A 27984-nucleotide genomic window follows, 5' to 3' on the forward strand; every position below is an offset into this window, starting at 1 on the left:
TGGGCATTGCTGGGTGGGGCTGACCATAGCTTCCTTAGGCTACTTAGCACAAAGGCAGAATCTGGAGATTTCCTATATTTGTGCAACTGCCACCACTCCCTTTCCAGTGGAGGCTTTTAAGACCTTTGATATTATTATTATTATTAAGATGACAATTCTGCAGGCTCTGAACTTATTAAGTGGAAGTCAGGAAACCTGGGTTTGAAATCCAGACTCTATTAGCTATATGAGTAGGAGAGTCCTTTTAATCTTTTTGAGACTCAGCTTCCTTATCTGTAAAATGGGGGAAGGGGGAAAAGAGGGGAAGGGAGATTTCTGTAACTATGACAAAGTACTTACTACAGGCTCAGGTGGGAAACCTAGAAGAAGATGAGTTTACCTTGTGTCTTCTACAAGCTCATCAATCAACTTCAGCCACATTTCAGCCAAACGGTTCCCGGGAATTTTGGCTTGTATTCCTGATTTTAAATTCTCCATGTTCAAGTGCTAAAATATGGGGGGAAGTGGAAGAGAATAAAGAAAAATGGTCAGAAAATGGTCTTGTGTTTGCCTTCTAAGACCTATTCCATCATTCCCAGTTCCTCCCCTTACCTCCCTCCAAGTTACTTACAATCAAGAAATGGAAAAATATTTAATAAAAGAAGTTTAGGTGGATGTGCATTTAGAACACACACACACACACACACACACACACACACACACACATTGGTTACTGCTAATTTCTTTCTTTAAAATATTATTGTAATGGTGAGGGAGAGTTGTTTCCATAGGGAAATAATGGACAGATTGTAAGTTCCTGGAGGGCAGGGAAATTTCATTCTTCTCTTGGGAACCCCAACACCTGGCACTGTGCCTGGCATGGGCACACTTTTAGCAAATGCTGGTTTATTGGTTTTGACGGTTTGAAATGCCCTCTTAACGATGAGGAACTTTCTGTTTCCACCAAATGCACAATTCTAAAAATCACTGTTTTTACATCTTAAAAACAATTCTTGTAGAGCTAACTGATTTTGCAGGCTTAGCCTTGAAACTCCAAGGCAAGAGAAGTGCCACTGCTGTCCTCCATCTCCCGACTTATCACAGACTTTGGTTAGCTGTGGTTGGGCTCTAGGTGGGGCATTTTCCCAGCCCACAGTCCTAGAACATTGGGTATCCTCAGGTATTAAACAAAAGCAGCCACTGCCCTCTATTCACAGGAAATGTCTTGAGGCCTTTTTTTTCCTTCATTCCCGGCAGGGCCAGAGCGTTGCCTGGCACCAGTCCTGGGCCTGCCCACCGGTTTTTCTGTCCCTCAATGATTCACACTGACTCTCACTGCCTGAGTAAGGCTTGTCCACATGTGTGAAGTGAGGGAGAACAGAAGCTTTCGTGCAGAATAACCAAGACAAGAAAATGCCAAAAAATGATCAGGGAAATCATCCCGTGATCTGGGTCACCTAGAAGTGCATGCACAGTCCATGCCCCATCTACAAAAAGTCAGATAGTGATCAACCTGCCTCCTTGCCCTGGTCCCACTTCACTTGGTTCCTCTTAACCCTGCGGTCAGGCTTAGCCCCACCCAAGCCCTGGGATCCACCCAGCCCAGTCAGGGAAAATAAAAAAAAGCCTATAGATGCCAAGCTTGGGGACTGTAACTAGCCAATTCAGCACCTCACAAGCTATGTGACTTTGGGTAAAATGCTTAACCTCTCCAGACCTCAGCTTCTTCATGTATTTCTCCCCTATTTTTATAGGGGAGAAAGGGGCAACTAGGTGGCACAGTGAATAGAGCATTGGCTCTGGATTCAGAAGGACCTGAGTTCAAATCCGACCTCAGACACTCAACACTTACTAGTTGTGTGACCTTGGGCAAGTCACTTAAGCCCAAATGCCCTGCTTTCCCCCCCTCCAAAAAGCAAAAAAAAAAGGGGGGGGAGAAAAGGATGGGATGGGCTATGGGTTCTGTAGCTAGAACTCCTGTCCCAGGAACTAGGTCCCTGTCCTATTTTCTGTATGTAAGCACCTGCCCTGGAATCTTGCTGAGTACTGCAGGCCCTCCTGGATGGGGGCCCCACACACAAAGTCCAGGCATCGTGGCTGGGTTCCTGACACCCATGGTAAGTGACCCAGACACTGGATGCCTACCTGGACCTTGGTGACAGATTTCCCAGTGATATGATCTGTGCCCCGGCCCACCTACTGGGATAGGCCTCTACTGGTTCTGACCATCTGCCTAAAATGCTCACCTCCATTCCTCAGAATTATTAGTTTCCTTCAAAGCTCAGCTGAAAAGTCGCCTCCTACCTGAGGCCTTTTCTGATTCCCCCCACAATCACTTGTATTTATTTCATATATATATATATTTATGTATGCTTATATATGCATGTGTATTCTCTGACTCCAATAGACTATAAGTTTCTTGAGGCAGAGACTCTTCCATTTTTGTCTTTATATCCCCAATAATAAGCACAGTGCCATTTTCCAACCCACCAATCCAAGTTTCCTCTTTGTATCCACTAGAAGGCTATCAAGCCAGAGGACTTGGGTTCAAATCCTCTCTTCATGCATATGACCTTGGGCAATTAATTTACCTTCTATTTGCCTTATGAGTTTCTTCATCTGTAAAATGATAGCATTGGACTAGATGACCTCTGAGATCCCTATGATCCTATGGTCTTCCTGAAGCACCTGTTCTGTCCTGATGGATCTATTCGGTATCCAGGTCCATCTGTTCTACTGAGCCCTGGTACTGCTAAGTTGGGTCTTAGGAAAGATTATCCCTGATCTTCAAGTAGTCTAAGACTTCACTTCCTTCAGTGCTGTTAGATCACAGCCCCTCCTGACCTTAGTGGGTGCTCCCCATCAGCCCCTGGGACCTAACATGTGGGTCCTTTGAGCACTTGGCTAGGCTGGACCTCAGGACAGTGTAATGGAAATGCAAATTTGAAGATCTCCCCTGCCCCTAGGCTGGGGTGCACCTGGAGACTGGGGTGGGAGGCTTGTTTTTCGGTGGATGCTTCTTGGTTGGCCAGTGAGTCAATAAGGTTGTTAACATTCTCTGAGCCGAGAGAGGGCTATGTAGGCCCTGATGTGTAGCTTTGTTTTGGGACTCACTTTGAGAAGTGTTCTGTGATTTGATCTGAATTCTGGGAAGCCGTTGTTGAGAGTCCCCCGGCTTTGAAAAACCCAGAATGTGGAAACCCAGATGTTGACTGGGTATGGATGTAATGGTTGGACAGTTTGGAAATCTGTCTACTTGATGTTTCTGTCTTGATAATTCTGCCTGTATGCTTTGAGGTTCGGGGTGCTGACCTTTTCTCCTGAACAAGGTAAACAATATATGTCTGACTGATTAAAGTAAGCTTGTTAACCCATTTTGAGTTGCTTTCCTTTAACAAAGCAGATCTAAGAACCTGGGTGAGCAGCCACCCTGAGGACGCTTGGGGTGCTTGCTGCTACAGACAGATACCAGCTTATGGCCAGGAGCACGTCCAAAGCTATTCCAATGTGGAAGGATTGTCAGAGCTTATGCTCCTCTGGAATTGTCCTGGTGAATCTAGGGTCACTTCCACTCCAATACAAGGTATCAGAATGGACATTTAGTGAAGGGCCAATCTAACAAGGGGATAAAATTGCTAAGACCAGAGCAAGATCATCCTTAGAACTCCATCTCATAGAAATGGTTTAGTGGCTTGTACAGAAGGGTCTGGACATGAAATTCTCCCCATCTCTCCCTAAACAACTTCCTCTACCACCACTCCCATCCATAGCCTTAGCTGACCATGAAAAATGAAATAATAGCATTCCCATCAAAGGAAGTCCCAGTCTTCTATGAGGAAGGCATCACTACAAAGGAAAGCAAAATTGGGGTTCAACCTTTTGTTCATGGGGATTTTTCTCTTTGGTATGAACCCTCACTGCCCTAGTATCAAAGTACCCACCCTGTGCTCTAACTTTCCACTTCAATCTTCCTGGTCCTCATTACAGACAGCCCTACCCAATTCCCAGTGCCTTCTCATCTAGTTACCTTGCCTTTACTCTGTACATATCCACTAATGCACATGTTGCTTACTCAATCAGAATGTAAGTTCCTTGAGGGCAGGGTCTTGTTTTGTTTTTGACTTTATCCCTAGTGCTCAGTATATAGCAAATACTTAATAAATGATTGCAGATTGATTAATTGAGTCTTCTCTTCGTTCTTGCTTAGGATATGATCTTTAATAAAGCTCTAGAAGACAGTAGAGGGTAGAAAGAGGGACAAGAACGAGAATAGGAGATGTGGAATGACTTACCAGCCGATCTGCCATGACTAGAATAGTGTTCACTGCATCCAGTCTGTGACTAATGTCTTCCCAATAAGAAGTCAGAGTCACCACTGGCTTTGTCTGCGCCCATGGCAAATAATAATAGAAATTCCCTAGTATAGAACATTCATAGATCAGCATTACATGTAATAACTGAAATGTTGTTTGTTTATGAAATAATCTTTCAGATGAAGCCCCTAATTGATTAATCAGAATGCTCAGAGAATGGAGTTCATATAATATTCTATTTACTTTGGTGTTAGACAGAAGCCCTTTTGCTTCAACCTTGTCAAAAATTATATAATAATATCTTCGCCCATTTTCTCTGCCTTATTAAGTGCAATATGAGGTAGCATGGTGTCATGGCTACAGGATAGCCTTGGAGTCAGGAAGATCTGAGTTCACGACCAGTCTTTGACTTATACTAGCTGTGCAATCATTGCATAAATTACTTAACTTCATAGTCATTTCTCTAGGATTAGGAGTAATAGACAAATTTGTCAAAATAACAGCTCCAAATAAAAAAAAATAGAAATTTCCATTTCTGACTCTTTTTCTCTGGTTGAGAAACCTCAATTATATATATATATATATATATATATCTTATGTTTTGTTTTTACATCTTATTCTGGCCTTTCACAGAATGCCTTTCCATAAGCACAGTAAATCACGAAATGGGCCAAAGTGTTTTCTAAATTTTCAGATATGATAGGGGAGAAATTCATAGCTTTGCAGAAGGTCACCCTGTCCCTCTTTATGTGGCCTGCCCAGCCTGAGAAAGGAGTATATGACAGGATGGACAGATACAGAGATAGGTTTGGGGCATAATCTGTTTCAAAGATTTTGCCCCATTGACCTTTTGCTCCCCAATGTTCAGCTCAGAATATTAAGTACCTAATAAGAATGCTATGCAGTAAGAGTTCCTGTTTATTGTGCCTTGGCCTGTGGTCATATTCTTTTTAGACTATCTTCCCCAAAAAAATAATACTAAAGGGAAAGTGAAAACCCTCATTCATTCATTCACTCAACATATCTTTATATAAAGACTACTGTGTTCAAGGCCCTGTGGAGAATCTGAAGAGGGAAAAGATGCACTCTCTCCCTGTAAGTAGTTAACTGGCCAATGGCATGTGCATTGACCCAGGTGGGAGGGAAGGAATCAAAATCATCGAGTGCTGAAAATCTTTCTTACCATCAAACACAGCCCGACTGTATTGAGTTGTTGATGCCAAAGGCTTGCAGGTGGCATCAAACTTATTGCCATAATTGCCAATGCTTACTTCAAACTGAATGGCCTCTCCAATGTCTTGCAGCATGGTCGCAGAGTGAAATACTGCAGACAGGCTATACTTTCGCCTGCGCTGATATTTCTATGGATTACAACAGGAGAAAATAATTATTGAAGAATCTTTTCTCTTGCAAGTAAATTTCTAATTGATAAAACCAATTATTGATTTAAAACTGGGAGAGACCTCCAAGGTCATCTAGCCCAACTCCCTCAGCATGATATAATGGAAAGAGTCCTAAGCTTGAGGAAGCAGGACCTGAGTTTGAATCCTGGCTCTGATGCTGATTATTTGTGTCACTTTGTCCATATCATTTAACCTTGTTAGCTCTCATTTTGTTCAACTGTAAAATGAAGATTGAACCACATGACTTCTAAGGCCTCTTGCAACTCTAAATTGATAATACTAGGATCATCTTATCAAACTGCTCATTTTATAGATGAAAAAAACTGAAACCCAAAGATAATTAAGTGTTTTGCCTAAGGATGATAATCAATAGCAGAGCCAATATTTGAAGTCTGATCTCCTGGCTCCAAGACCAGATTTGTTTCCCCTTATACCAGGCTGCCTCTCTTGTCACAAGAATGTAAGTTTCTTAAGGGGAAGAATTGTTTCATTCTTTGTCCTTTTATCTTCAGTGCCTAGCATATTGTCTGGTACATAGTAGGCACTTAATAAATATCTAGTGATTGATTATACTCTCAATGGTGATCACATTTAATGCCTTTTTTACATTGCTGAATCCCAAGAGTGCCTAACAGCCCTCTCCACATGTACATATGAAGACTGTCCTTTTGGGCTGGCTGCAATAGTGATTTGAAGGCAAATGGCCTTCTTGTCAACTTGGTCTCTTGGATTCACATTTCTGTCCCCTGCCTGTCCTCAGGAAGAGCCCCACCATCTTTGCTGCCTGCGTGTCCTGCCTAAGTGATTCTCCTATCACTTTCCCCCAGCTCTCACCCCAGTGATCTAAGCTACACAGGTCTTTTTAAAGACATGTTTCTCCATATCCTGGATATTTCTTCAGCATACTTTTATTGGTGCTGGCTCACTTCCAAATACTGTCTAGCAGCTGTGTGGAAACCCTGCCTGACATAGCTCGTTCTGTACATTCAGCTATTCTCCAAGCTCTTTCTTTTGTGCCAGTAGACTGGCTTTGGGCACTGGGTAGTCCTTGCCAGCCTATATAAAATATAACAACAACAACAAAAACAGTAGTCATTATTTCTATAGTGCTTTAAGTGCTTCTAAAATGCTTCTTCAAAACGCTTTACATATGATATCCCATTTAATACAGTAGATAAGATGAAGTACATGAATAAAATGGATTGAAAGATCTCAAGTCATTGACCAACAGTCCAGACCTTTCGAAAGAGATGCTACCATGACTTTGTAGACCATCAATCAGTCTGGGTGAGATTTTTTGGGAAAGTGTGTTGGATTTGGAATCAAAGCATAGGTCCAAATTTCAACTTTGCCACTAACTACTTATGTCACTTTGGGCAAGTCCTTACTCTCCCTAGGCCTCAATTTCCTTATCTGTAAAGTGAGGCATTTGGATTAGATGAGCTCTAAGGGTCCTTCCTGCTCTAAAGCCATGATTTTATTTATTCAGTTCCATCCAGTTTCTTTGTTGGTCTGTGTATCATTGTTCAGCCTAAGTCAGAGAACCCATTGACAGCATTCTCTCGTGGAATGCAGTCAGAACAATTTGACCCCAAGTAGGAATTTCCTGACTGATTTCCCTCCGGCTTTTCCCAGCTCATAGCACTTCAATGACTGCAAGGTGATTCATGATCATGCCCACCTTCTCTGCTGTGGGTGTGCCTCAAGAGCATGGACTCCCTTGCAGCCAGGATCAGACTACTGTCTCAAGGACTTGTGATGGTCATTTGTGCCTTATGAATTAAAGGGAGAGTAACCACAGTAAAATTTCACTGTTGGTAAAGGCAGTTTTCTGGTTAACTGAGGTTTTATCCAGAATAACCTTTGTTTGTCAACTCTTATTAGAAATCATGCAGTGCTTTAGTACAATGTTAAGTTTTGATAAACACAGCTGATTATTTTTTTCATTTTTTTTGTTTTGCTCTGTATTTTCTTTCACAACATGACTAATATGGAAATTTTTTTTATGATGTACATGTATACTTACCATCTCAGAGACGGGAGGGGAGTGAAGGAGGGAGAAAATTGGGAACACAAAACTTTTTTTAAGTGAATGCTAAAAATTATCTTTATGTATAACTTGAGAAAATATTGTTTAAAACAAAAAAAAGAAGCACAATTGAGTAAATGCTTCTTCGATCTTTAAGAGCCTTCAGGAAATAGGTAGATAGCAGTTATTAAATGTAGTGATGGACAGACTCTCATATATGTAACCCACCCACACCTGTGACTTTGGTATGACCTTTGTCCTTGTGTTTCTATAACACCACCACAGGTGGACCACCCAACATGTTGGAGGTCCTTCCTTCATTTTCTTTTTTTTTTTTTCGGAGGGGATTAAGGCAAGGCAATTGGGGTTAAGTGACTTGCCCAAGATCACACAGCTAGTTAAGTGTCATCATTTTTTTTACTTTGAGGATCCAAATGGAGAACAAGAACTGTCCATCAGTAACCCCTCATTTTTGGCACATGACAGGCCCATCTTTTTTTTTCCAGTCCCACATTTTTCTGACAACAGACATCCTTCATACTACCTCTTATGTGTAATGTGTTGCAATCTACTTGTACCTCCAAAGAGTGGGCTGAATTTAGGTTTCCATTGGATGTTTAATCTCATTTAGCCTTTTCTGCCTACGTTACTTAAGTGGGAGATTAGTCATGTTCCAAAAATGTCATAGATAAAGTCTGGCTTAAGTAATCCTGGGAGTTATACTGACTTTCATATCCTTCATATAAAATGAAGAAGCTCAGGAGAGTGGAAAGAATTCAGTCCTAAACCCACACCACTACTTACTGTGTGACCTTGGATGAAGAACACAGAGAAATGATAGAATCTGAGAAGGGGAAGAGATCTCAGGGGCCTTTTAGCACAGTTCACATGAAAGGAGTATCTACTGTAACAAAACTGAGAAGCGGTCCTTGAACTTCCATCTGAAAACCTCTAAGGGGGAAGAACCCGTCACCCTCAACACAATTCACTCCATAGTGGAACATCTCTAGTTGTTGAGAAATCTTTCCATATGAGAGCCTAAATTTTTTTCCTGCAACTTTTACTCACTGCTCCTGGTTCAGCCCACTGGGGCCAAACAGAATGAGTTCAATCCCTCCTTTATGTGACAAGTTTTCAGATACCTCCACTGAGTATTTTCTTCTCCAGGTTGCACATGCCCAGTTCCTTCAACTAATTTTCACATATCATGAATTCAAGGTCTTTCACTCTCCTGGTAGCCCTCCTCTGGATTCTCTTAGACTCATCAATGCCCTTTCTAAGTGATGGTGCCCCAAACTGAACACAGTACTCTAGAAGATGTCCAATGGGGGCCCCTCACCTCGGACCTCCTACTATCTTGATATTGAACCACTAATAGCTACTCTTTGAGTACAGTAATCTATCTAAATCTATCTAATTATATTATTATCTAATCCATCATCTCTTTATCTTCTCTACAAGAATGAGACTAGTCTGGCATGACCTGTTCTTGATGAAACCATGCTGGTTCTTTCACTTCATCTCTCAGTTTCTGATCTGGTCATCTCAGACCATCAGTTTCTACATGTGGAAAATGGGAATGATCATACAATCCTTCAAGAAAGACCTATTCTGATGTCTCATTATGGACCCAGGATTCTCGATACCTATCAAAGAGATTCAAGTCCGGATCTAACTAGACTGGATGTGGGTCCATCATCCAAAGACAAGCCTACCTAACTTGAGGAGGCTCATTACTAATTGGTAATGATTGGCTAACAGGTGACTTTTTTTCAGCCATAGCAAATTATAAAGACCATCTACTATAGTAAGGAGAGAAGACTCAACCAGATGAAGTCATGGATCCTTAGAGTGTTGAAATGGCACCTTCTCCTTACTATGACATTGGATAAGTCACTTAATTTCTATAAGCCTCAGTTCCCTTACCTAGAAAATGGGAATAATGACACTAATGGTCTATCTCAAAAGACTATTGTGATGACCAATGTTATGGTCTGTATAAAGCACCTTCTAAGAATAAGGTTGACCTTTTGATTTTCCAGTCAACCCTTAGATGCATTTCCTGATCAAACATGGACGAAGAAAAAAAAAATACATCCTAAGTACAAGCAGTCCCCTAACTTGTATAAACATTAAGAGCATTTGAATTGATTAATATGATATATGAGCTCAGAAGTTACCTCAACAACCAGCAGGTCATCACTGGGTATGGTTTCAACTTTTTTGTCAGGGGGTGTTTTCTCAAGTAAAGTACACAGTTCAACTAGGATCCGACCTCTGTAAGCAACTCCTTCACCCTGGAAGGCAATGATGCATGTTATTAATGATTATTAAAGTGAGTACAAGCCAATAAGAAGCCCCTTGTAGATAACACTCTGAGCTTCTCTGCGTGTCTTACACCAATACTATATGAGGAGGCCTTGGGTTTTTTGGCCAAGGCTTCAGGTCCCAAACACAAAAGATCAGGGATAATGGTGGGAACTTGAACAGCCAGGAAAACTAGCTTATCCTTAGGTTAAAACTTAAAGATAGTCTAGAAGATTCTTGGGGCATTCTAGAAATTGTTGTTTCCAGTAGTTTGGGTAAGCTACTAGTAAGTGGATGGTTATGCTCCATGGTCTGAACAACTAAACTTTCCAGAAGAGTAAATAAATGTAAGTAGGCACGGATTATTGATAGAATAAGAATATAGCATGTTTTCCTACTTATTAAATATATGTTTTTAGATAAAATATTGTATTAAAACAACTGAGCATAGACCACTAAGATAATTTGAATTCAAGGATCTGAAGAATCGACAACTACACACATACACACCCCCTTTCATACACACATACACATAGAGATCCTGTTTAATCTGTATCTTCAGGCCTATCAAAGACTATATTAAATCTAGAACTAATTTCCCAGAGTATATTTAGACAAGGAAAGACTTGGAGTTGCCCCTGCCTGGATTTACCTCCCTATTTCTGTGGGTTTATCAGCCTTTGGGAATGATGGTTGGGGTACCGTATAACAGACCATTCATTCTGTAGAATTAAGTCCTTGATGAGATACTCTCTGGCAGCGGGAAGGGGGAGAAGAAGAATCATGGAGGGCAGGAGCACTTGACTATCATTAGATTCTGGGATGTTATTATTTCTCAAAAGTATAGTCATTTCAATAAATATTGATTGCGTGCTGTGCTGTGGAGTACAAAATGAGGGTTGGGGAAGGAGACAAGCATTCTGCAGCATCTACTACATGCTAAGCACTTTAAGCGCTTTACAAATATTTTTTCATTTGTTTCTCATAACAACCCTGGAGGGAGGTGCTGTTGTTAGCCACATTTTACAGACATGGAAACAGACAGAGTTCAAATAACTTACCTGGAGTCATACAGCTAATACATGTGGTGACAGCATATTTGAACTCAGGTCTTCCTGACTCCAGGCCCAGTGCTCTATCCACTGTGCCACTTAGCTAGTTACCTCTAAGAGTCATAACCTGGTCCCCACCAAGGCTTGCAGCCTTTTGGGACATCAGTATTTAAACAAATGAGATTGTGTATATATATATACACACACACACACATACATATACACATGTACATATATGTGTGCATGTGTATATACACATACACATGTATGTGTATGTATGTATGTATATAAAGCACTTTGCAAAACTTGAAGCCTTATATACATATTATTATTAATAAACAAAAGGAATGACTGGAGAGCAAGACAATTTATCATAAAGTATTAAAGTGAACACAATCAGTTCAATTCCACCCATGTTTAAGTGACTGCTATATGCAAGGCACAACTGTGGCTGAATATAGAGATTAAAAATGAAACAATCCCTACCCTCAAGGAAACTATAGTTTGTATGAGGTCAAATATGGGAATAAGCTGAAGACCATATTGAAGTTTCATGGGAATAATCTGGAAAGTGATGAGAAGATGTTAATTAGGGCCCCCCAAAGGCATGAGAAATTAGGCACAAATAGCCAATGGATTTTCCCTTCTTCCTCCAGTACAGAATCAAAGTCTAACATGGCAGTCTTTGCAAATCAAGGACCAGAATACATAATACAATCAGAGAAGAGTTTTAAAGGGGAAGAAGCTGTTGGCTGGAGTTAACAGAGAAAATTTCATGGGGAAATGTGTTTGGAAGTTTGTAAAAAAATGTTCTATTCTATAGTCACCCAAAAGGCCAGGGACATGGACTGGAATTATTTAATTAATAAAAGGAGCTCTTGGATAAGGAATCCTTTGATATCAATGAAGGTTTGCAATTTGTAGTGGTTGTCTAGAGCCCTAAGAAGTTAAGTGACTTGCCTGGGGTCATCGAATAAGCAAAACAAATAAAAAGTATCTTAAAGTATGTCCATTTGGTCTAAACCCAGTGCAAGAATTCCCTGCATAAGGATTTTAGCATTGGCTTCTTTGCAGAGGTGGGGTACTATCATATGGAACTCTGTAGATAATGTCAGACTTGGTTGATGTGTTGATAAGTTTGATGGGGGTTTTTTCTCCTTTTTTTTCATTCTTCATTAAAAGGAAGGACTCCCTGTTTCATTACACAAACATTTCCAGAACACTGAATTTTGCCTGAACCACAAAGAGGTTAACTAGAGATAAGAAGGTAAAGTTAGGTAGAGAGCCCAACCTCTACCTTCATGTTAGTAATTTTATTAACTGGGGGCTTGGAGTGATTGTGATTCCATTCATAACTTTACATATAGAGTAAATACTCTAAAATTCAAGAGATGCTTAAGGGCCCCTTCCAGACTGAAACTAGCAAAGCATTTTAACAGGGAGTTATATGTGTAACTAAGACATCATTTCCCACTGGGCTACTTTTCTGCACTTCATCATCTCCAGAGACAAATCATTCTGGAAGATGAAATCAACTCAGTAGCTCTCGTTTCCTCAATACCCCTGGCCCCTGGAACTCCTCCCTCCTTCTGGTTGGAGAGGATGGGAAATGCACATCTGGGACCTCCTCCCTGATCCTCTGCCATTTAAGGAGGCATTCTGAGGGGAATTCTCATGCTTTTCTACTCAGGCTACTCTCTGGGGACTTCATGATTCCAGAACTCATCACTTTGCAAAATAAAATTAACTCAGAAACTCACACCTCCTCAGGTTATGTCCTACCCGGGATGAATGACTTTATCATGCCCCTGAACCAGGTAACACCTGCCCCATACCTTTTCAGCTCCTTTTTATGTGTTGTCTCTCTCATTAGAATGTGAGTTCCTTGAGCACAAGGATTGTCTTAGCCCTTTCTTTGAATTCCCAGTGTTTAGCAGAGTGCCTAGTACACAGTAATTACTTAATAAATGTTTATTGATGATGACTCTCTCACTCTAAGAATGGTTGGCAATTGCTTGGCATTAACCCTCTCAATGCTTTCTGAAAGAGGCTATTAGGAAAGTCTATGCTTTAAGGGAAAGGACTAAATGTCCTCCAATAGAACTAGCCTGGAAATATCTTAGCTTAAACAATTATAGTAAGAATCCAAGTGCTTTGGCAAAGGAGAAAAAGAGTTTTATGTAAATGTTTTAGGGGTAGGGAGGCAAGGTGGGATTTGAGTTTCATTTTACTTAGTTTCCCCTAAACCCAAGGCCTGGTCATAGCAGTTATATCATAGTAAGAAATCATTACCATCAGTCAAATGTTAAAAGCATTCATTTAATTGGAGACCAACCTTTCCAGAATTCAAGTCATCATATGGATCTGGGAATCCAGTGTATTCTCTTGGACTTCCATAAAGATTTAGATAACAAGGTCCAAATGTTGGCACGAAGCCCACTTCAGTTTCTCCTGTTTTCCCTGAGAAGCAAATATCACCATTAGATCATAGACACTGGAATTTCTAATCTATTAGGTTTTGCCAGAAGTTAGTTGTTAGTTATGGTGTGAGGCTGTTTTATTCCACAAGTGCATTAGTTACATTAATGCAGACTATAAGCACTTATGATGATGCTTCTGGTGTCTCTAAAAGAATAAATTAAACAACTGACTGTTTTTGCTACCCAAACATTGTGCTAATCTTGTGACCTATGAATTTCATTTAAATGGAAGAATAATAGGTTTTCAAATTTCTCTTTGTCATATTTGTACCAATTCACAAATAAATGTTTTCATTTTCAAAAATGAAAATTACATATATCATTGACATTGAATGAGAGCTATAGTTACACTTATATTTGTTAAGAAAATTTAGTAAGTTGAACATCTATCTTATTTTTTCTAAGAAATATTATTCAGCCTTAAGCAGTTACTTAAAAGACAAGCAGTTAGTTATGATTATATAAAAATTGCTTGTTTAGGGTTAATGGATTTACATGGTAACCCATTCTATTAGTTTACAATAATTTCTCTGTGATTACAAAAAAAACCTTTTAAATCATCATAAATGTCACCATCCATTACTGTGTTTTCTGGATATCAAACCTCATAGCTTAATTAGTTGAAGACTTGGGGGGCTCAGGGGCATGGCTATTGACTTCAAAGACCTGAAGAGCTGCCATGTTGAACAAGAACTAGATGTATTTTCTATCCAGAGGTCAAAACTAACAATGCAAGGAGGTAGAATCTGGCTCATTTTCCAAAAGTTCAAACATAGAATGGGTTTTCTAAGGAGGCATTTAACACTCCATCCCTGGGGCAGAAACCAGATGACTACCCAGAGTTTTGGAGATGTGGTGGAGGGAATTCTCAGCTGTATGGAAAATTGGTCTAGGGGCAGTTAGGTGGGGCAGTGAGTAAAGTGCTGGCCCCGGAGTCAGGAGGACCTGCGTTCGGATTCAGCTTCAGACACTTAACACACAAAAAAAACCTAGCCATGTAACCTTGGGCAAGTTACTTAATACCAATTGCCCTCCAAAAGGCAAAAAAAGAAAAAAAAATTGGTCTAAGTGACCTCTAAGGTCTTTCCATGAAGATTGGATAATTTTATATATTAACGTGAAGCAAGTGAGTCAGTGCATGATACTCTCCGAGCAATGAGAGGATGCAGACAGACAGAGATGCATGTACAAGCCGCCTGGCATCCTGGCTGCAGGGCTAAGCTTCTCATCAGCAATATCTGGGTTGGCCCTTTTTGTGCCTCAGGCAGCTCCCAGCGACTTAGCTATGAGGTCATAGCTGGGTGCTAGAGGTAGGGGTCTCAGCATTCTAGGCTGATGAAATCACAAATCTTTCAAGGGTTTGAGAACAATAGAGAGCTAACACTATGTGGACAAATCACTCTGCAGTGCACTCATAAATGTGCCTGGGGCTTCTGTAGGTAGAGGCGGAGGGCAGAGATTCCCATGCCCAATGATGAGAATTCTCAGAATATGTGCTGCTAGAGACAGAAAGAGAGGAGAGACAAAAACCTTAAAAGAGAGACAAAGAATGAAGAGAAGCAGCTCTTTGTGATGGCCTAGAGTCCCTGGCCATAGTTAGATGTTGGGTGACACTTATCTAACATTCCACAGTTTCACCAGTGATTATCATCCTTATCTTCATCACCACACAGACACACACACACACACACACACACACACACACACAGAGTTTATCAAAGTAAAATGATGAAGCCATTGAAGATAAAAATAAGGGTAAAAGATGAAAATAGATGAACAGGGTATCCAAGCAGGAGGGCCACCGCTATTGCATATATCTGCTACCAAAGTACAGATGGCTTGATGTACTTAGCAATCAATATATAAAATGAGGCATAGAGGATTTGCTGGGTAAGCACCTCACAGGTTTTGATTCTCTTTCCCTATTTTGTAATAAACAAATACTAATAATGACATGGGGGCAGCTAGACAGGTCTGGAGTCAAGAAGATTCATCTTCCTGAGTTGAAATCTGGCCTCAGACACTTACTAGCTGTGTGACCCTGGGCAAGTCACTTAACCCTGTTTGCCTCAGTTCCTCATCTGTAAAATGAACTGGAGAAGGAAATGGCAAACCACTCCAGTATCTTTGCCAGAAAAACCCACATGGGGTCATGGAGAGTTGGACACAACTGAACCACAACAATAATGATAAGTGGGGTGGGGGGAAAGAAGGAAATCCTAAAGAAACACAGACTTCTCTATCTGCAGTGAACCTAAGAGATTGTCCAGCCCAGCCTTAAAGAGGAGGAAACCTAGTCCCAGAGAGGAAGGCGGCTTGTCCTAAGGTCATAGAATGAGTTACATGAGAACCAGGTCTAAAACTGGTTCTAGATACCGTTCATTCCCTGTTAATCCTCCATTTCACTACCCCATTTTCCTTCTTTGTTCATCTGGGGTAACCCACCCCCCCAAATCGCTCAAGTAAATGCTAAACTATTCAGGACAGGTATTTGTCTTTTCTCCTCCCTGAGAATGAATATTCCATATCTTTTTCAATGGCCCTTTAGAAATAAAAGAAAAACTCTTAATGAACTTTTTCTTTTTCCAAATTAATGACCCAGTCGATGGTAAAGAAATTTTCTCTTATGTTCTTCCTTCCTTAAGACCATTTTCTTTTTACCAGTTCAATTCCGTTCAATCAACCATCTATTGAACACCCTTATGTGCCTAGGTAGTGTCCTATTTTGAGAACTTTATGCAAAATTCAATTTTGAATCAAAGAGACCAAATTATACCCTCAAGGCATTGGGACTTTGACATCCAAAGAAGCCCTAGCCTATCCTTCAAAGCAAGTTACCTTGAGAGGTTATAGACTTATTCCAAAGATGGTTCTAGGGATTAAAATATATTGGAACAAACTCCCCTTTGGGCTTCTTGGGAACTCTTTAGAACCTGCAACACATTCTCCCAAATCTCTTAGCGATTGCCAGGTTTTACCTTTGTAGGGATGGGAAAACTGAGGCTCACATATACAAATGACTTGTTCAAGGTCATACAGTGAGTAAGGGACAGAACTATGACTGGAGAGCAGGGCTTTAGACCCTTAGTCCTGTACTAATTTAATCAGTTTTGTTGAGTCTTTCCTGAACCCTTGCCAGTTCTTCCACATTCTTTAAAAAAATGTGGTGACTGAAAGTGGACACAATACTGCATTCATAGTCTGATAAATGTAAAATATAGAGGAAGGGTCACATTCCTGCCCTTAGCCTTTCCTTCTCTTTTTAACATAACTCAATGCCATGTTGGCTTTCCCCCAACAATCTTACATTGGTGACCCATGCTCATCTTGTGGACCATTAGAACCCTCCCCTGCAAGGCATTTCCTGGCTTTTTTTTTAGGCTTATTGATAAATTGTAAATCCGATGAGTCTTCCGTGTTTCTATACCAATTGTTATTGTTCAGTCATTTTTCAGTCATGTCCAACTCTTCATGACCCCATTTGGGATTTTCTTAGCAAAGATACTGGAGTGTTTTACCATTTCCTTCTCCAGTTCATTTTATAGGTGATGAAACTGAGGCAAGCAAGGTTAAATGACTTGACCAGGGTCATGCAGCTAGTAAGCGTCTGAGGTCAGATTTGAACTCAGGAAGACAACCCTTTCTCACTCCAGGCTCAGTGCTCTATCCACTGTGCTACCTAGCTGCCTTTCATGTCAATCAGGATGGCCCAAAACTTAATCCTCATGGACCATCACTGAGCATAAAGTCGTAGAACCCACCACTGTCTAGCTCTAGAAACGGTCCCCTTGAGGGCTGAGCACTGGAGCTGTGTGCAAACAAGACAGCTACCAACCAGAGCCTTATGTCCTCTGCATTCCTTCTGAGGTGAGAGGGAAGAAATTCTATCCATCCTGAGTTAACCCCTACTGGCTTTCTAGCACCATGGGGTTAGGGGAAGGGATGGTGCAGGGGAAAGACAATTCTATTCAATTAACATGGCTGTTCCTTATTAATACTGCTGACCAATATCTTCAAAAAACCCAATTAGTAAAACATTGACATCTGAGGGAATTTCAAATAGACTTTCTGTTTTTGATTTACTCAAGCTTGCTTGTATTAAATTACACATTTTTGCACTTTGGTGGCCAAGCATGAAAACAATTTTCATTTTCCATCCAGATGGAAAAATCAATGAAATCAATGTCTTGGGCTTAAGTAAAAATTACTCCCAATTCCAGAACCACTGACCTTGACGTCCACATCTATGTAGCCAGTAAGCACAAAAAGAACATGGGTTATAAAACAATTAAACAATCTCATGAGACATTAATCATAGGGCAGGCAGGCAGGCAGCACAAGTTGCATCTAAGGCACAGGAGGGAATTGTGGGAGGGCTAGCATTGCATAAGCAGGTTCATTGCCAAGCTCAACTCTATAGCACTGTCATGCACAAGTAATATGAAGACAATTCCACTGCCAAAACCATTTGGGGAAGGACAAAATGAGAAACCGCCATTTAAAAAATGAATGTGTTTTAATGAAAGATAGTCTGGGCAGTGGAGGGCATAAGTCACAAAACATGAAACCTGTAGATGATGCAGCCCAAGCTCCCGAAGGTGAAGAATCTATATTGTAAAAATATGACTGGTTAAACTACAAGAAAAACACAGGTATTATGGAATATTGAAGAAGTTAATTTATTAAGCAGGTGGTTTAGCAACACTGAAGTTAACTCAAATTCAAACCCCAAAGAGAATATTGACATCCTGTTTTATACCAATCTGGCAGACAGGATTAAAAAAATACACAAGAAATTTTTGTCCCCCTTCCCCAAAAATTCCTCTACAAGATTTCCTACTTTGAACCAGCATCAAACAAAGATACATCCGAAAGAAGTGAACATCAGGAGAGTGGAGGGGGTCATGTTGGAAAGGGGGTAGGTGCAACACTTTACATTTTTATTAAAAATTCTTTGCCCTATGCTTAAGTGCTTTGGGGTCAGGGACCTAGGATTTGAGACCATGGTTAGGGTCCACGACTATTTCTGCACAGAGAAAGTGTTCCCAACTAGGGAAATCAGAGGGTATACTCCCTCTACTAACGCTGATTAGTAGCTGTTTTGAAACTTTTAGAGTGCTCATTTCAGTCACTGAGAGATTCAGTGATGTTGGGGGTCATGTAGCCAGGATGTACTAAGATTAGAACTTGAACCTGGTTCTTCCTGACTCCATGGCTGGATGTCTATCTACTATGGCATGCTGGCTCTCATTTCCATAACCCTGTGATATTTGATCCCAAATATATTTTTGTCCCTCAGTAAGGGCTTACCTAGAGTCATTATTGCAGTGTGATTTTTAATAGAAAATGGAGCCTCAGAGTACCTCAAATTAGGATATCTATCCTTTTGAAGCAGCTAGGTGGCCTAGTGAATAGAGTGTTAGAGTGGAAATTGGGAAGACCTGTGTTTGAATTTTGCCCTAGACTAGGCAAGTTTCTTCTCTTGGCTGCTGTTTCCTTGTCTATAAAATGGGGATAATAATAGCACCTACATTACAGGGTTCTTGTGAGGAGCAAATAAGATAGTATTTGTAAAGCACTGCGCAAATCTTCATGCACTCTACAAATGTTAGCTATTATTGTTGATAATATCATTATTATCACAATACCAATCAATAAAACAAAGTAAGAGAGTAAAAACTAATGAACCATCTGGGCCATAAGAGAACCACCTGGGCCACAGGGGCATGTATTGAAATATAACTTTTTACAAGGTTGTCAGCCTTCTCAATGGCCCTGGCATCAACAATTTGGGCATTTATTCCAGGACCTGGGGCTAATAAAAAATAGAGGGGCCACAAAGTTAACTTTATGGACAGCACTGATCTCCACAAACCCTACAATCAATCCTTATTACAGTGCAACTTACAAAACAAAATGGAGCCTCAAGGCCTTTTAGATCTAGAGGAATCTAAGGTCCTTATCCCTTTGTACTTGCTGTGTTAATCCACTTCTGTCCTAGAGATTCAATCTTGCAAAAGAGTATTAAAGAATCATGGGTCATTTACGCTTTATATGCTGTCTTAAAAAACCCTTATTTCAAAATTTTAGCTTGAAGCCAGCAGTCTGGCATGAAATGTTAGCTCTATATGCAAAGCAGAGATGGGTATATAACTTATTATTGTTCGTAGACCCAGACTTACTTATAATACCCTGTCTTTTAATACAACAGTGTTAAAATGAGAAGTAGATGCAGTTTCCATTCCCCCAAATGGTTGTTTTATGTTCAGGCTTTCCATGTCTTCATCATGATATCAACAGATAACTGACACCTATTAGTTAGAAAAACTCCTCAGTGAGGACTGGTCTATCAAGAAGCATGCATAAACAGTGGTTGGGAGACTCAGTCCCATAAATGGTTTGAGCTGCTGTGATTACCTGTGAACTAACTGCATTGCTTAGTCATGATTATAACGTTGCTAAAATGCTTCACTGGATTGACTATATTTTGTTTTTCAGACTTGGTGCCCATTTATACTGGTCTGTTTCAATATGTCCTAGTCTGGGGTCTTTGTATCTTCTCACTTGAACATGGGCTGGGTGCCTTACCTTCAACTTCTCCACCGGAAGCAGCAATTTTAGAGAGATACAGATAGGTTGTTCCTACTACATCATTCTTGGTAAGACGGTCCCTGCAAGAAAGAAGAGATTAATGCTTTGTCCCATACAGATGAAAGCTATGATTGGTAAATCAAGCAATCAACAAATATTTATGAAACACTTACTGAGGGCCAGGTATTGTGCTAGGTACGAGGAAGGCAAAAGATGAAAATAATCTCTGCCATCAAGGAGTTGGTAAATTCATCAGAATTTAAAGCTATATCTCTTTCTTCTCAGGCAGCAAGACAAATGCATTAGAATCTTTACATATTGTTTTAAGTAGAATTTTTATGGGGTTCATTTGGTGATGTGGGAATTACATGCATTATCAGGATGATTCAACTAAAGTAAGCTCAATACTTCCCTTACATCTGTGGTGAGTGAGCAAAGGCCCCACCCATGAGAAGAAGGCACAGTCTTCCATTACATGTCTGTATTTCTGAGTGAGTGTGGTCTGCCAGGAGCTCTCCTCAGAGGTGGCTTTGAAAGGGACCAAGTCTATATAACTGCGTGTGTCTTCCCTGGGTATTCCAGAGAATTGGCAATAATACCCTATGTAATGGTCAGTCATTGGAGTGGCCAACCATCACAGCTCCAGACAAGTTCCCTCCACTTTGAGGCATGTTTTGCTGGGGGTGCCCATGGGGGTTATAAATAGTCCCACTCATTCATGTAATTCTTTCCCTGGTGACTGAGGAAGAATCAGACCCAATTTGCATGAACAAGATGATTCTAACCTCCACACACTGAGCGTTAGGTTCAATTCTCTTCTGCACATCAGGGAGGACAACTAGACCAACCTTTTGGGGTCCTACAGGGAATATCCTCCTGTGACCTATTCATTTCTCCTATAGAACTGAAATCTTCCTGTACGGCTTGCATCTGAGGATCAAGTTCCAGGGACCCTCTTAATTAAATGGTGTGGTTTCAAGGCCAGGTCTTGGAAGGGCCAAATTTGATCAGAATCAACCTATATTCTCAGGGTTTATGTCACGTCTTATGACTTATGTCTTATAAGTCTTATGACTTATGTCTTCAGGAAAATTTGGACCATAAACAGATCCTCTATATTGGTCAAGAGATAGAGGGTGTCTCATGAGTTTACTGAACCAAAGATACATGATGAGTCTCTGGAGCTTTTCAAGATGATACTGGATTAATGTTAATTACAGTATGTGCTTATTGGAATGAACATTTTGACTGTCCTCTTCCCTCCCCCCTTCTTCATACCTAATCCCCCTCTATATTTATCCCATCCCCTACTGTACTATATATATGCATATATGTATATGTATGCATATATAGAGATCTTTCTCTCTCATTAGATTTTATGTTCCTCAAAAGCAAACCTTATGTCATATTTTTTCTTTGTATCCTCAACACCTGGCACACATCAGATATTTAATAAATATTTGTTGAATTGAATTGAATCAAATTGAATTTTTGTCTTAAGGCATTTCTCTGCTTCATAATACCTTCTATAGGTTCACTATACAATTTGTGTGGACATTGGACCCATCCCACTAAACTGGCTGGATACACTCAACTGGCAAAGTTCCAGAAGGGCATAGAAAGTGTGCCTTTTCAAACATAAAGATATCATATGCCAGGAAAATAAAATAATTAACTGTTCCCCCTGGCAGTGAACACAATTTCTAGCAAAGGAGCTTTGTTATATCACTTCCCATTGGGCAACTGTTTTCTCAATTAGCTACGTAATCAAGACTGACCTCCTTTTGGCTCAATTCCCATGAGAAAGGTGGTTTGTTATATCAGGACTAACCACTCTCTTCACAGCAAGTCCAAAGACACAGGGACAGGGAAGATTCCTTCTCACCCCCACCCCCAACACTTCTGCATTGCAAGGGTTGTATAGTTAATAGGAGAACAAGATCCTGTGATGGTTATTTCACCCAGGGTTCCCCTTTTTGGGGGGAGGAGGGAGAAGAGTATAAGAAGAAGTGGAATCCAGATGGGTGGTTTCATTAGTTTGGGAAACTTCTAGTGAAGAAATCCCCTTTATCAATGCAAATCAGCCCTTTTTCAGAAATGTAGGACCTCAGAGAAATGTATGAGGGCAAAGCAAAGGTAAGTGACTGCCAGCCAATGTGGCAGAGGAAAGCCCTGAACCTAGTTCTATTTGCCTCACCCAACTCTGTATTCATTGCATTAGATTGCCCCTCAATGCCTCTCTGTATCATTAATTAAAATCTCCCTCCCTCCATTTCTTTCTTGTATTTATTAAGTCTTGATTACATACAAAGCATTATCTATAGGCACTGGGAATAAAAAGATAAAAAATTCTTTCAAATGATACAGTCCAAAGAATATTTTATGTATACAAATAAATATCAGCCAATCAGTAAATACCTGTTATGAGCCAGAAATTGTGCCAGGTGTGGAGACACAAAGACAAAAAAACAGTTCCTGGCCTCTACCCCTACCTCTACAATCTAGGGGTAGAGAGGGTGGGCAGGAAAGGAAATGACCACACTAAATGTGATGGGGGCCAAAAAGATCCAGACCAAGTCCTTAAGAAAAATTTGGGGAAGAAAGGAATAGCTCCAGTTGAAATTTTTTTTTAGATTGAGATAGAAACCGATCAGAAGTTTTTAACTCACCAGTCATACACCGTTAATTTTATTTTTTCACACATTGAAGGAAACTGTTAAAAAGAGAAAAAGAAATTGTCATCTCTAAAACTAGGCAATAACTATTAAACTCCTTACTTTGACATAAAAAATTCTTCCTACACAGATGAAATACTCAACCTTGATTTGAAGGTTGACAACTTGATTCCACTCTGGATTTGCATTTTTTTCTATTATGTTTGTGGAAACCTGAAAAAATCATCAGCATAAAGCAACATTATTTCAATTTCAAGTTTATAAATTCCATGATAGAATGGTGCAATCCATTGTCTGGCATCATCATTTTGTGGGGTCAGTTCCACTGAACTACAGTAACATAATATGTATAGACATAGTCCTTCATTCACCATTTATATATTATATAACTGAGAATTTTATCAAATATGATAAATAGCTTATGTTGGTCCACATCATTGTTCTATGCCAAGCATTTCTTGGGTCTGTTGCTTGATAGACTTTTAACCACCAGATTTCTCATGTGATAATCATAAGAAATAATAATAAAAAAATAAATCAAGACAAAACAACGCACAAAGTTACAGGTGTTTAATCTGTCCAAGCTTGCTAGCAGAAATAAATTGCTTAGATTTACATGAGATGCAAGGCCTTTAAAACACAGGGAATGGAATCCAGTCACAGGACTGGACCTATGATTTTACCAGCATAGGGACCTTTCTGGTGAAGAAACTACCTCTACCAATGCAGGTCTGCATCTTCTCTGACATTTGTAGACTTTGAGAGTTGTCTAGGATGCCAAGAGGTCAAAGGTCTTGCCCAGGGTCACATAGCCAGTATAGGACCAGACCCAGGCAGGTCTTTCTGGCTTCAGCTCTCTAGCCTCTACACCACAGACTACTTATTTAAGGTGTATTATTACGCTTTGGTAGGATCTTATCTTTAGTTCTTGGCATCTTTGAAACAAAAAGAAATGAAATGATTACATTTCTCCCTACCATAGAGTTTCTCACCTAAGGAAGAGTTTTTCTTGACTGTGCTGAAGCCTTACTCCCATTGGGGCTGGTGTGAGAATTTGGGGTGAAAGTTTAGGCCTTGAGCAGGGCAGGGGAAGAGATTATCTTGAGCCTGGTTCATCTTCTAACTAACTGAGAAATGAACCGGTTATAGGGGTGGAGACTTGTCATATCTGCCTAGGATCAAAATGTTCTTCCTACGGCCAGTTGAGCAGTGAATCTGTCTGATATATAACTATCAACTTTAAGTAGCAGACATAGTTTTAAACATTTATTACTACAAGCATCCTTATTTAGATCATGTCCATACACACCTTTTTGCCAGCAAAACAAACTTCTACAAATGGATCCACTAAGTTCTTCTTGTCTACATTGCCTCCAAATATTTCCTTGACAGTCTGTGAAAAGGCATCATCCACTAGAAATGAAAATATAGACAGGAGATAGTAACATGGATCTTAAAAGCATAGAAATTAAAAACAAATATGCCTTGAATGAATGGAGGAGAATTTGTCATTAGGACCAGCAAGAGTTAGGAACATACAGAAGGGTTATGGTAAATGTTTAACATCCGACTCTCCAGGGGAAAAATATAGACTGGATAGATTTTTAAATTTAATTTATATTATTAATATTTCATCCATCACTTACTTAAATCTAGAGACAATCAACAAAACAACAAATCAAATTCTAATTGCAGTTTGCCAATTTCTGAAGTGTAAATGTTCACAATGAAAATTTAACAATCTGCTCATGCTCTGGTTGGAGCTGATTCCAGTATACTCCTGGTCCTAACAGTGGTTTTAGCTTGACAGGGATGGATCCATTTGCTACCTGTGTGACTTGGAGCTTTACCCTCCTGGGTGTTAGTTTCCTCCTCTGTAAAATGGAACTGGACTACATGACCTCTGAGGCCCCTTCCAGCTCTAAATCTAGGCTCTGATGATGTTAATATGAGTTGCCAATCTGCATTAGAGGAGAGAGTTTTCCACACTGGGAATTCACAATACCACTGAAATGTGAGGTTCAATCCCTCCTCACCCCTTCTAAAAAAAGTGGAGGAATATGTTATGATACCAATAAATAAGAATCAAGAAAACATGAGAACACTTATATGAAGTGAGATGAAGTAAGATCAGCAGGACCACAACTATATACATATTTATTACAAATGTGTATTTTTTTTGAAGAAAAGAACACTAAAGCAGCACTTCAGGTTCACTTAAAAGGGGGATACAGAGAAGATGTCTTATTGTGTAATCACTGCTAACTTATCTGGTTCTATGTTGTTAAATTCTGAAGGTTTTGTGACAGTTCTCTGTGATAGCAAAAAACAAATGGAAACAATGTGACTATGCTTTGATTGGGGAATGACAACAATTATAATAGAATATCATTTCTCTGTAAGAAATGATGAAAATGAGGAATTCAAAGAAATAAGAGGAGACTTCTCTGAACCGATTGGAAGTAAAGAAAGCAGCACCAAGAGAACAATGTCTTTAATGATTACAATGTGAGTTAAATCATCAAAGGACTACTGATCTCCAATTAATTGAAATAACCAATTTTGGTTGCAGAGAAAAGAGAAAACATTCTTCCCTCCTCATGGTAGAGATGTGGGTGAATACAGATACAAGTGATGCATATGTTGTCAGACATGCTTTCTTTGTCCATTGGTTTTGATTTGATGTTTCATTTTGGGGAGAAAGAGGGAGAAAAGGGGGTATAGAGAAACATCCCATGGGGGAAATGCAATATATCGGGAAATGACTGTGGCATAAATTTTTTATAAAGTAATTAAAAACTTCAAAATTGCCATACAGTAAAATCATTAAATACAAAAAATACTAAAGGCTTCATGTAAGATTTTGTTCCTCTTTTGTATGTCTATTTTACTGTTTTTTTAACTTAAATACTGAAAAAATTTTAAAGCCCACCATATTTAATCAGTTTGAAATTACATGAATGTACTCTCTTCTGGATCCCTGCCTTGTCATGGCAGAGGGGTTTATGTAGCTCGACAATATTATGAGCTCTGCTAAGATGGACAGGTCATAGTGGAGAGTTCTGACAAAAGGTAATCCATTGGAGAAGGAAATGGCAAACCATTCCAGCATCTTTGCCAAGAAAACTCCATGGACAAGGCCATGATGTGCTGTGGTCCACAGAGGCGTGTTACAAAGAGTCAGAGACGACTGAATAAGAACCCTAAATCAGACTTCCTAAACCAAACAGATCAAGAGAGTTACCAATCACAGAATATTTTATTTATGTAGTTGAGACCCCTACAAGAGAACTGGTCTGAATTACAAAAGTACTTCTGAAGTGTAGAGCACAGAGGCTATGGTTATGCTGGAGCATGTCAGGGGAATTCATGACACTGGGACCCCAATCTCTCCCCAAAATTCTAATTGTGTTCTTGGGAACTACTCTACCTCTGTGCCTCTACTATAAGCTGCCATTAATTCTTTCTGGGGAATAAGCACTCTAAAAGAAAGATACAAGAGAAAAGGTAACAAGGTGAAAAAAGCCCCAAAATGACCATTTATTCTCCCATATAGGTTGTCCCACTGAGTCCTAGCCAGCCAATTGTCTGCGGGCAGTCCCAGTCCCAGGAAACCAGTTAAGGAGTTGCCAATTGTCTTTTTAGTAAGGTTCAAATGTGCATGTCTATTCTTTATAGGATGATCAATAACCCCAAATTGATTGAAGAAGACACTCTCCTCCCCTCCCAAACCAGACTTCTTCAGGAAGCAAGTTGACAAGGTGACTTAGTCTTCTGGCTGCTGTTATTTATGTTATAAATAACAATGTGGGTTTAATGGACAGAGTACTTTTAAGTGAGAACTTTTCTGTTAAACATTCACAAGTCCAAGTGCCAGGAACTAGAATGATCCTCCTGAACTCAAACATACTGTACCATGCTTCAGTGAAGACGTTCAATTTTGTATTCATGATGTTGTTGGTGGTGGGTTTTGGTTTGTTTGTTTGTTTTCAGTTTCTGTAGATGTTTCAAGAACAAAGAGATTTGTCTAGGCAATCGAACTATTTAGTTAGAAGTCTGATTCTGATGCTTCATTGTGACATGGAAGCAGCACTGAGTTATGAAAGGCTAGCAAACTTTGTCAGGCTCCAGCCATGATAGAAAGGCTTTGAGTCCCCTCCCAGTAACAGATGGTCTGCTCCCTGAGGATCACCGTAAGCTAAGTAAGAAGATGCTCATTATTGATAAACTTACCCTTTGGTGATTTTTTTGGCTACAGCAACCCATGAAACCCAAAAACAAATACAAAATGACCTTCACTCCTGCAGCCCCCTTTGCTAGAAACCAAAGGAAACATTTAAATATGCAAAATAAGGATGTAGGAAAAGCTAAGAATCACACAAACTTTAAACCATCTATAAACATTAACAAAGTTGGCTGAACTTTGGATGTGGGGTGCTTCTCCAGTGGCTAAATGAACATGTTCTTGGAAGGACTGCACTGTGTCTGTATCTGAATTTTACTGGAGGAGTTGATGCTGGAGGTTCATCTTTCTTCAGCATTCACTAGATTGTAAAGTTTTCTTCATAAAAAGTTCAGGTGGTAAGCAAGACAGGTGCCATTTTCTCTATTTTATAGATGAAAAAAAACCAGATTCAGAAGTTCATGATTTGGCCACTGCCTTGTGGTTAGCAGGGACTACCAGAATCACAAGCTGGATCTGCCTCTGAGTCCATCAGTCTTCCCATAATGCCTCATTGCTTTACTGGACTCCTTCTTGCCCTTCCCTCCCCTCATATTTTTCTTTTTTCTTTTTTTTTGGAGGGGGGAAGGCAAGGTAATTGGGGTTAAGTGACTTGCCCAAGGTCACACAACTAGTAAGTGTCAAGTGTTTGAGGCTGGATTTGAACTCAGGTCCTCCCAACTCCAGAGTCAGTGCTCTATTCACTGTGCCACCTAGTTGCCCCCCAACATTTTTCAAAAGAAGAAACTGACTACAAAGGTGAAATGACTTCCTCAAAGTCCTACAGCTAGCTAGAATGAAAAGCTCTCTCTCTTTCTCCCTCCCTCTCTCTCTCTCTCCCTCTCTCTTTTTCTCTCTCTCTTCCTCTCTCTCTCTTCTCCCTCTCACTCCCTCTCTTCATCTCTCTCTCTCTCTCTCTCTCTCTCTCTCTCT

General features: G+C 40.0%; 1 protein-coding gene across 4 annotated transcripts in view; it reads right to left on the reverse strand.

The window, feature by feature from the left end:
• The window catches only part of MYOF (myoferlin), a 165401-nt gene that overhangs the window by 59090 nt on the left and 78327 nt on the right, over positions 1–27984 (reverse strand). For 3 of the 4 annotated variants that reach the window (XM_069099252.1, XM_069099255.1, XM_069099251.1), the window contains 10 exons: positions 24139–24242; positions 22974–23042; positions 22824–22867; positions 20152–20234; positions 18132–18170; positions 13419–13543; positions 9905–10021; positions 5476–5653; positions 4272–4396; positions 380–486 (listed from right to left, as the gene is read on the reverse strand). In XM_069099252.1, the coding sequence (XP_068955353.1) occupies positions 380–486; positions 4272–4396; positions 5476–5653; positions 9905–10021; positions 13419–13543; positions 18132–18170; positions 20152–20234; positions 22824–22867; positions 22974–23042; positions 24139–24242 (991 nt within the window). The remainder of the gene's footprint in view (positions 1–379; positions 487–4271; positions 4397–5475; positions 5654–9904; positions 10022–13418; positions 13544–18131; positions 18171–20151; positions 20235–22823; positions 22868–22973; positions 23043–24138; positions 24243–27984) is intronic. The other variant, XM_069099254.1, reaches the window with a different exon arrangement.

The sequence above is a fragment of the Petaurus breviceps genome, unplaced genomic scaffold (assembly GCF_028583685.1).
Source record: "Petaurus breviceps papuanus isolate PSGF00001 unplaced genomic scaffold, PetGlider_PUasm1.0 37, whole genome shotgun sequence".
Classification (NCBI taxonomy): Eukaryota; Metazoa; Chordata; class Mammalia; order Diprotodontia; family Petauridae; genus Petaurus; species Petaurus breviceps.